The sequence below is a fragment of the Apteryx rowi genome, unplaced genomic scaffold (genome assembly GCF_003343035.1).
Source record: "Apteryx rowi isolate R43461 unplaced genomic scaffold, aptRow1 scaffold_492, whole genome shotgun sequence".
NCBI classification, from domain to species: domain Eukaryota; kingdom Metazoa; phylum Chordata; class Aves; order Apterygiformes; family Apterygidae; genus Apteryx; species Apteryx rowi.
In genome coordinates this window covers 670,204-679,530 of record NW_020450752.1, presented here as the reverse complement: position 1 = coordinate 679,530, position 9,327 = coordinate 670,204, and the positions used below count along the sequence as shown (strand labels likewise).

The following is a 9,327-nucleotide window of genomic DNA, read 5'->3' as shown; positions in this document are numbered from 1 at the left end:
AGGAGGAGGAGGAAGAGGAAGAAAGGGCCGGGTCACCTCGACCCGTAACCAGCGCAAAAACCACGTATTGCAGCCGGAGCAAACGGGGACGGGACGGGCGGCCGCCGCGTGCCCTCGGCCAGCTTGTCCCCCCCACGCCGGCTCGGGGACACGGCGTCCCTCTCGGGCGAGTTCACACTCGTTTTTACGTCATTGTGTTTTTTTTTTTTTTTTTAAACGTAATCGCTCGCGCTGGTTCTCACGCGCTGTTGTAAGGAGCGTTTCCTTCTGCCAGGCAAACGCACTCGGCATTTCCTGAATCCTGGGGGAAAAAAACACAGTTCAGGAGCCGTCCGCTCCCCTCCGTCCCCGCTCAGCTCGGAGGCCTGGGGCTGTAACACGTCTGCATATATATATTTTTTCCTTTTAAAAAAAGCGTAGCACACTAGAAGAGAGGCGAGATGAAGAAGATGTAAAAAATTATATATATTTTTATATATATGATTCATATCTATTTACAATGCGGCTGGGACGGACAGCAGAACATCTCGAGGGGGTTTATACAGACACCGTCCGCACCCRACCGGGTCGCGCAGGAAGGGCAGGGACCGCCGCGGTTGGGAAGCATCCTGCTAACCCCCAGCTCCTCTTCCACTCCACAGCGAGAAAAAACGCCGGCCGGAGCCAGCGCCTCGYTCCGGGCTTTGAAGCGAATCCCCTGCCCGTAACAGGGGTGCAGCGACCGCGCCAGGGCTCAGCTCGGCCGCCCTGAACCACCCGAAGGCAACCGCAACGTTCGAATGCGCCCGCAGCAAATACCCTGCCGGGAAGTGGCACCGCCTTTCCYGGTTGGAAATAGCAGCAGGGAAGTGCCAACGGGTCCTCGCCTGAGAACGCGCGTAACGAAAGCTGCATCCTCGCRGCATCGCTCTGCCTCCCCTCCTCGGTTTTTCTAACGGCATCTCCCTAAAAATATATCCCCCTCCTTCCCCATACGCACTTTAAAAGCTGGATCTAAAGCGTCCAGGTTTAGTGTCGCTGGCAGCGCGGCGCCCCGCGTGCCGAGACCTTCCCCGGCTGTTAAACGCCTCGGGCTAACGCYGTATCGCGTCCCTGCAACCCTCCCGTTTCGCCTGCCGCCGCGCGCCGGGGGGAAGCCGCTTCGCCCGCGCCGCGGGGAGGGCGGGTGGTACGTGCACGCGGCGCCGGTCCGCCAGCCGCAGCGCCGCCCGTTTTGTTTTTTTTCACGCCTGAAACAAAGCAAAGGCAAGAGAAAAAAGGAGAGGGGGAAAAAAAAGAAAGAAAGAAAGAAAGAAAGAAATCCAAGCCCTGGATGCATTACGCTATTAATACAGGTTTGCTTTAATGCTCCTCTTTGCTTCCCTTCCCCGCGTTCGCCAGCTCTGGTGCTTTTCTCCTCTCCGCGACGGGCCGGGGGGAGAGCGAAGCCGCCCCGAAGCCCCGCGCGGCTGCGACGGAGCCGAGCGAGCGGCCAGCGCCGCAGCGCGGGACCACGAGGACGGGTTCGAACTCCGAGCGGCTCCCGCAGCCCGCGGCGACCCCAGCATGCATCCCCGGCGCCTCGAGCCAGCGACGCGGCCAAGTTACACTTCACACGTCAGCGAATTTCTCCGCTCCAAAGCGCTCTACCCCACGCATCTATCTAGACTTCCAGACCACGTTATCACACCTTCCGCCCCAGCACATCCCTCCTCTGCAGACACCCAGCACCTGAAGAGTGTTACACGACACAGCTCCGCGCTCCCACGCCGGTGCCAAGCAAAGAGCAAGCAACACCCCCGAGCGTTTCCCTACTTCTCCCGCGGCCGCTCGGCTTTCCCCGCGAGGAGGCAGCGCTTCCAGCGGGCGGATGGTTTCCAACAGCACGCAAGTTAAGGCGGCAAATGCGCTTGCTAAAGGAAAGGCCCCGTCGAATTCGCCAAGAGCCTGCCCGCGTGTTCCTGGGCTAGGGACCCAAGCCGCCCGCTTTCTGTTCGGTTTTGGTGCGCGTTTGCTGTAAATATTTCAAATAACTATGTGGATTCTGGTGATCCCAGCCCTATGGTACAGTGAAGTTCAATCCATTTAACCAAAAGAAGAAAGAAAATAGGGAGGGGGGGGGAAAAAAAAAAAAGACAACGCCTCTGAGAGCAGGTTACCCTGCCAGCTTGCTGGTTACAAGCGAGGATTTTCGCTGGGGGAGATCCTGAGGAGTTGGGATGTGGTCTCCTGTCACCAGGTTCTTGTCTGGCCCCGCGCTTGGCAGCTGCTTGTTCTTCATCTTCGCCTTGGCCATGTTGTAGTCCCCAGAATCGAAGTATTTTTGCTGAAAGAGGGAGAGGAGTTCGGGTTACTTTGGCGCGACTCGCGGGGAACCCGCGGCCGAGAGGACGGCGGTGGGACGGAGCAGACGAGCGCCCGCCCGGCCACGAAGCGCCATCCTCTAAGGAGCCACCGGCATCGAGACGCAAAAGCGGGTCACCAAAACGATGGGCAAGGGGAAAATCCACGCAAGGGACACTGGCCTGATTTAAGCGGCCTTTAGCACCCGTGCGCAAGTCCTGAAGCGACTCAGACCTCCCCAGCTGAAGCAGGTTCACCCGCGGCAGCCGCAGGGTTGAGCTGAGATGCCAGGATGTGCTTTGCTCCCTCTTCACCTCTCGTTTGCTCTCGCTCCGGGTCTTTGCAGCCTGCGAAATTGTGCTGCTCGACACAGCGCTCGCTGGGTGAAGGCCGGGTTTGTTTTGCTCTGCCCTCTGCTCAGCGTAACAGGGATTTAATCCCGGTCTAGAGCCCCCCGGACCAGGAGCACAAAGCGGACACCGCCACGTCAGCAGAAGCCTCCAGACGGAGGCTCAGCTACAGTAGCAAAACCCGGGGCCGTTTGCTGATACGGTTTATTCCGCTTTGGTGAACAGATGAGCCCCTGCGACAAAAGCAGGATTTTTCTCCCTGGGAAGCACAGCCCTGCCCGTGCCGAAGCCTCTACCGGCACCCTTCGGATCCCGGACCAACTCCTACCAGCTGAAACTCCGCAGGGAAATGCTTGCGGAGACCTGCTCACGGGCACCTCCCTGCTCCCAAGCACCATCCACCTGCGGTTCGAAGGGCATTTCACTCACGTATCGCTCCGGGATGTGGCTCACCTTTATGGTACAGCTTCTTCACCCCTCCCCGACAGCGTAAAGAAGGCTGAACGCAAGCGGAGTTTGTGCCTGCGCCGGAGACGGGGCTTTGCCGCGCACAAGAAACACCGAAGGCGCCAATTCTGCTCTTACGCACGGCATGGGGAGAGCAAAGCCCCCAACAACCCCGGTTCAGAGCAAAAGCCCTTCCTTGATTCGGCGCCAAGAAACTAAGCAACCCTCCCTTTTGTGCTTGCTTTGGGAGCCGGTACCTAAAACAACATTCCCAGCGTTTGTGTCAACAGCGAGAGGGAACGCACACGGAGGCCGCTCTGGCGGAGGGGCCGGTATAAATAAAAGCTGTCAAAGGAAGCCAGCAGCGTCGAACCAAAGCCAGCGCAGTTGAGGAGAGACACCGTGTGTTCAGAGCAGGGGAACACACACAAGTGGTTTCCAGCACTTCTCGGAAGGGATTTCTGTTTTTTGTACCAACCCACCTGGCAGGGGCCTTCGAAAGGAGAGCAGCCAACAGCGAGAACCAAAGCAGGCTCTTGGCAGAGAGAGGTTTAATCACTTTTCCAGGGAGTATGGTCAAGAGGGCTGGCTTGGCAGTGCTTTGAACCCCGGGGTTGTCTTTTATACCGGAGCCAAAGCGATGGAGATGCAACTGTCCGACTCGCTGGCGTTTTCCATGCTCTTTGCACCAGCCCAGGGACCAGGCAATATTCAGAGCAATGGAAAAAGCTGAGGCCCACGGCATCCGAGCGGTCCATTGAGCCACAGGGGATGCAGGGAAGGGGATGTCTCCATGTCACCTGCACTAGTTTCACCTCTAGGCATCAGAGTTTGAGCCTGACGGGTCAGAGCATGGAGAACAGGGAGCCACTGGGGCAGATTTACAGAGCAAAATCACCCAAGAGGCAGCGGCTTTCATTTCCGAGCAGGTCCAAACCCTCCCTGGCTTGACCGGAGCAGCACTTGCGGCTTTGGGCTGGGGCCRGCTGGGTACCACTTTGCAAGACGGAGAGGTGCTAACACAAACCTGGTCCCTGGCTGGCTCAGAGGAAGCGCCTGTGGGTTTCTAACCCGCGGCTCCGACAGGCTTTTTGGCCTGGGTAATTTTGGAGCGATTCCTCTGGGCCGGCTGGAGCTCGGCATCTCCGTGCCGTCAAGGGAGGAGAGGACGCGGCCGAGCCGCCAAGAAAAAGGCGGAGAAATAAATACCCCTTTCTGCAGTCTCTTCATGAGGAAGTCCGACCCGCCGGGCTTCTGGCCCAGGTTGGGGTATTTGGCCTTCAGCTTYGCTTCTTCTGCTCTCTCGGGGATGACGGTTTCTTTCTCTTGCGTGTCCTGAAAAAACAAGAGGTGCTTGAAAGCCCTTCAGTCCCATGGGAAAAGACAAAACACACCTGCGATCCCGTAACACGATATTTAGCGTCGAGTCCAAACCCCGGCGCCTCGCTCGCCAAGCGAGGTGCGGTCCCCCGGGAAGCCCAGCCGCACTTGGCGGATATCATAAACGCTTCCGCGGCCAGAAACGGCTTTTCCCCCCCCCCCCGGCACACGTGGGAATACGCAGAGACCCTCTCCCTCCATCCTCCCCAGCGAGCTGGGCCCGGCGCTGAGCCCGGCGTGCTGACATTCGGCTTCGCAAACCGGGTTTAAAATGGCCACGGCGAATCTCCGCCGGAAGAGTTTCTTCCCTTGACAGGCAACGCGTTAGAGCAGCAGCAGCGCCGAAAAAAAAATCAATCCAGAGCAGCCGCGGATGGTGACGGATTACRGCAGCGCGACACGGTTTTGAGCCACATTGCACCCGATTTCAGTCTGGCTGGCGTTGGGGGTGGTTGGAAAGAAGGAGAGACGGAAAAAACCCTCCTGTTCCAAAGCGGTTTATTGGGAGCGGTTATTGGCACAGGCGGCAAAGCAGCGTTTTACCGCCTGTTTCTCAGCCAGAGGAATTTCGGGATGTTAAAGGAACCCAGCTCAAACCCGAGGAGCCTCGGGAGACGAGCGAGAAGGGTCCTACACCTCGCAACCCGACTGCCGGAGTGGCGGCAGGAGAGATGCCAACCCCTCATCATCCTCTGCRCTGGTTTTTGAGGCTCTCCGGGTCATTCCACGCGGCGGAGGCGGGGAGGACGGGCGCCTCGGGCTGCCCCCGAAAACCAGCCACCRAAGCACATTAAGGGAAGGCGCTTGCACCCGTCTGGCTGCCAGGACTTTGCCTCCCAGGAGGCCAGGAGCCAAGCGGGAGCCAGCGAGCCCGAAGGGCAGAGCCCGCCGGTCYGCAGGTCTCCCCTGGATCATCTCCGGGGTCTAGGAGCGATTTACAACTCGAACCCATGGGATTTTAAGGAGAAGTCAACCTAGAGGTGCAGCCCTTTTGGACGCAGCCGCAGCRACCTGTTCATCCGGGAGGCTGCGAGAGCCCATTCAAAGGCTGCCAGGAAAAAGCTCCTTGGTTTTGCATCCCGAAAAGCCGGAGCCTGGATTTAAAGCAGAAGCCAAACTAACGGCAGGCTGCTGACTGCCACGAGCCCGTCCCCATCCTGCCCTACAGCCCTGGGCGAAGCACAAGGCCTCTCCCGGCCGCTGCGGGCAYGGAGCCCGCGTCCGGGCGCTTCGCCCTGGCACGCGCAGACCTCCGAGCCGCGGGGCAGCCACAGCTCCGGCATCTCAGCAGAATCCCTCTAGAAAAAAAATCCCAGCAATGCCGTTTCCCGAACGCGGTCTGTTTGCGTTCCTTGGGGCTCTGTTTGCTCGCTGGGCTCCGGGGTCAAGAGTTTCTAGCCAGAAATAGAACGGCACAACCGAGCAAGCTGGGTGCTCCTTAGCCCTGGGATATCAGCTGCTACAGGACCCCTGCTCCAACTGATCCAGGCTCTAACACCCTCTGAGCCTTTCCAGAGGCTTAGGGATCGGAGCGAGACCGCTCTTCTCTGCCCGAGAGATCCGCTCCGTCGCGGGAGGCGAACGAAGGCGGGGGAAGCTGCCGAAAGACTCGTCACGATCTTTGGGAGCTCCCACGCGCCGCAGGCCTTAGCCCACGCGCCGTGTGAATTAGCGCCGCTCTTTTTYACCGATCTCCATGACAGCTCCCGTCTCCAGAAATAAAAGCCGAGGCAGGGTGCACGTCACTCAGCCCGAGCCCCCGTTCGGAGCCGGACGCCCCGGGAAATCTGGTACAGGCGCTCCGTATCTGAGACGATCCGAGAGGAGCCTTTGCCCTACCAGCCTCCGAACCCTTCCTCCTGCTCCCCTCGATTATTTATCTCCGAGTCTTTCCTTCCTGCCTGGCTATAAATGCCACTGTCCTGCTATTACCCCGGCTTCTTCTTCTCATTTCAGGTGCTTCACTCTGCACCGCTGCTTGGGCACATCTTTGCTCCGGTGTCCGGCAACGGCAGTAAAGTCGGCAGCCCGCACTGAGCGGGGGATTAGTAACACCGCTCTGCAGCTCTCTGCAGGCTGCCCACGGTGGCAGCCCGTGCCGCGCGGGAGACGATCGCRCCTTCCTCCGAAGCGTGATGCAAGCTGCTGTTCCGAAAAAAATAATAATAATAAAAAAAATAATAATCCTTCCATCAGGCGCCCCCTGACAGCGCGGAGCGTGGGAGGAGAGGGCCTCGCGCGCGCGCACCGGTAGCGCTGCTGCCTTCCTCGCCTGCGGCTGCTTCCCCAGGGGGTCGCTTCTCCCTCTTTCCCACCCCCTTCCCGCTTCTCGCACGGCTCCATCGCTGCCCAGTAAATCCTGACGCGACTCCTGCTGGGTTCGAACCGTACCCGTGCGGTGTCCGTCGGCAAAAGCTTTTCACGGCACGGGCCGTGGAGGGAGGCGACCCATGGGGGTGTGAGGCCACGTCGGCTCCGGGTCAAGTGTTTCTCTCGCGCATGACATGCCTGAGGGGGGGGAAAAGCTTTTCCCGCTCCGACTTTTGAGCAAGGAGCCTGCTCTCGCCGCCGTTTAGGTCCCCAGCGCCACGGGAAGGCAACAGGTTGCCACAGAGAGCAGCGCCCGGCTGCTCCCACCGGGGCATCACAGAGAAGAGATTTGATTTCCGAGGCAGCATCGCCAGCCTCGGAGATTTTACCGACATACTCGGCCCCCGGCGGGCTGCACCGGGCGACCAGGAGCGGTTCGGATTTGCGTCTCGGGACACGCAAAAGCCAACAGCCGCCGGAGCAGCCACCTCCCAACTCCGCTAGCTAACGCCGCTCCTGGACCCTGGGAGCTTCGCTAGGACTTGACTGCTCGAGCTGCAGCACGCGAGGACGAGCCTCCTCCCGACCTCAGGGCTGCAGACGAGGCATTTCTGAGCCGTCCCAGGTCGCGTTTCTCCTCCCCAAAGCCTCTTCCCTTGGGCTGCCATCCGGTTTGCGAGCCGAGGGAAAAGAGGAGCGGGAAAGATAAGGCGCCTTGGCTAAGGGAGGCTTTAAATAAAACCAGCCGAGCGGCTGCTCCGCTCACGACACCGTGGGCACTGCGCTGACAAGTCGGCGGCTCCGGGGAGTTGCGCGCCGCGTTGCCAAGACGCCCTAAACAAAAGGCAGACCGAGAATATCCGCGCGGAGAGAGGAGGTGGGACGAGCTGGAGTCACGGCTCATCGCCTCCCCCTCCGCTCAGCCCCCCACGCCAAGCCAACAGCGACCGGCTCACGCGGGTTACGCTGCGACCCCTTCGCTCACGCAAGCCGCAGCCACGGCCCAGATGAGCCGGACAGGTCCTGTCTGTCCCATCTAGCCAGGCTGGGATTTTGAGGGGGAAGCAAGCCCTTTCCCCATCATCCCGAAAGCCTCTTGCAATGCGAATCCCGTGTTTTACCTCTGCCCACACAAGGCTGAGCTCATCCCTCGCGGAGGGAAGTTGACAGCAGGGTCAAGCCACGCAGCCGAGATCAGGGGACGTTATTTATAGTTTAAAAGCAGGCCCGCTGCTTTTACCACCGGGACAGGCAACCCAAGCTCTGAACCGCTGCTCGAGTCTTTAAATCCGAGCGAGGCTCATTACGAGTCGTTCTGCGTCTAGGCAATCAGCCTTTGCTGATGTGACAACCCGTAAAATCAGCAAGAAAGAGTTTCGGTCCTTCCTGAGGGCACCAGTATCGCCATCTGCCTCCGGCCCTAGTGTCCGGAGAGTTGTGGAGCACGGAGCCTCGACTTTTAACCCCCAGACTCTCAGACTCTCCGCTAGCTGAAGTTTGCCCGACCTGCTTACTAAAGACAACCTGTAGGTGAAAATATTCCTCAGCCTGTAACATACTCACCCAATTCACGGCTCCCCTTTGGTTTAATTTTTATTAACTCATACGAGCCGGTGGGAAACATGTTGGACGCTACCCTAATTAACTAGCTGCGGTGACGCAATAACTAAGCAGGCATTAGGAGATGCCGGTGTATTTGGCCCCAGAGAAAAAGGTGGAGCGCCCAAATGGATCGATCGCGGGCGCGGCGATGTTCCCTGCATATAGAGAAGGCTCCAACGGTTGCGCAAAGTCCCACGGCTCTCCAAGACAAGTCGCGGCAGGGGCAGCCTCCCACACACGCACCAAGCGTCCTGCCCCGGAGCGATCCGCTTTTCGCGGAAAGGTGCTCTCGAGTCCCAGTGCGCGGCGGGAATCAGCTGGGGGTGGTGGAGGCTCCCCCGGGTCGACCCTCACCCGCTCGGCCACCAGGGAAGAGCTACGGCCGAGGGCAGCAGCTTTGCCGAAACGGCACCTCGGCCCCCGCGCGAGGGGCTGAGATCGACGCCCGTTTTAGGCGGCGCCGCCTGGCAGCCGCGGAGCTCGTGCTTCGCTTGGCCGGAGCCAGGCTCGCGACGGGCACCAAGCGCGGACGCCCCTCGTCGCGGCGAGCCCGGAGYCGACCGCCTGCCTGGGGGCGGCAGCCCCCGCTCGCGCGCCCCAGCCCGACTCGCTGCGGGGCGGGAAGCGGCGCCCGGTGTGGAGGCAACCGGAGCTGCCCGGTGGGACCTGCCGGGTGTCTCCCCACCCCAAATCCTTCCTAGCCCCCAGCCTCGGACGCTTCCCATCCCGCGGCAGCCGTGTTAACCCCAAAGCAGCTCCCGCATCCCTCCGCCCCGGCCTGCACTGCCCGGACACCTGGCACACGCTGCCCGTGACCCCTGGGAGCCCTCGACCCGCTTCCCACACCCCCACGATCCCACACATCTCCAGGAGCCCTCGATCCCCTTCCCACACCCCCACGATCCCACACATCTCC

At 60.3% G+C, this 9,327-nt stretch overlaps 1 protein-coding gene and 1 long non-coding RNA gene across 3 annotated transcripts in view; one reads left to right on the top strand and one right to left on the bottom strand.

The window, feature by feature from the left end:
* Positions 1-998, top strand: part of LOC112972530 — a 4,079-nt gene extending 3,081 nt beyond the window's left edge. Inside the window, exon 2 of the long non-coding RNA XR_003255708.1 lies at positions 642-998. This is a non-coding gene — a long non-coding RNA (uncharacterized LOC112972530). The remainder of the gene's footprint in view (positions 1-641) is intronic.
* ENSA (endosulfine alpha) overlaps positions 175-9,327 on the bottom strand; it is a 10,221-nt gene continuing 1,068 nt past the window's right edge. Inside the window, exons 2-4 of one of the 2 annotated variants that reach the window (XM_026079148.1) lie at positions 4,329-4,454; positions 2,139-2,305; positions 175-301 (exon numbers count right to left, since the gene is read on the bottom strand). In XM_026079148.1, coding sequence (XP_025934933.1) covers positions 190-301; positions 2,139-2,305; positions 4,329-4,454 — 405 coding nt within the window. In that variant the 3' untranslated portion in view covers positions 175-189. Of the gene's footprint in view, positions 302-441; positions 1,230-2,138; positions 2,306-4,328; positions 4,455-9,327 lie in introns of those variants that run through there. The other variant, XM_026079146.1, reaches the window with a different exon arrangement.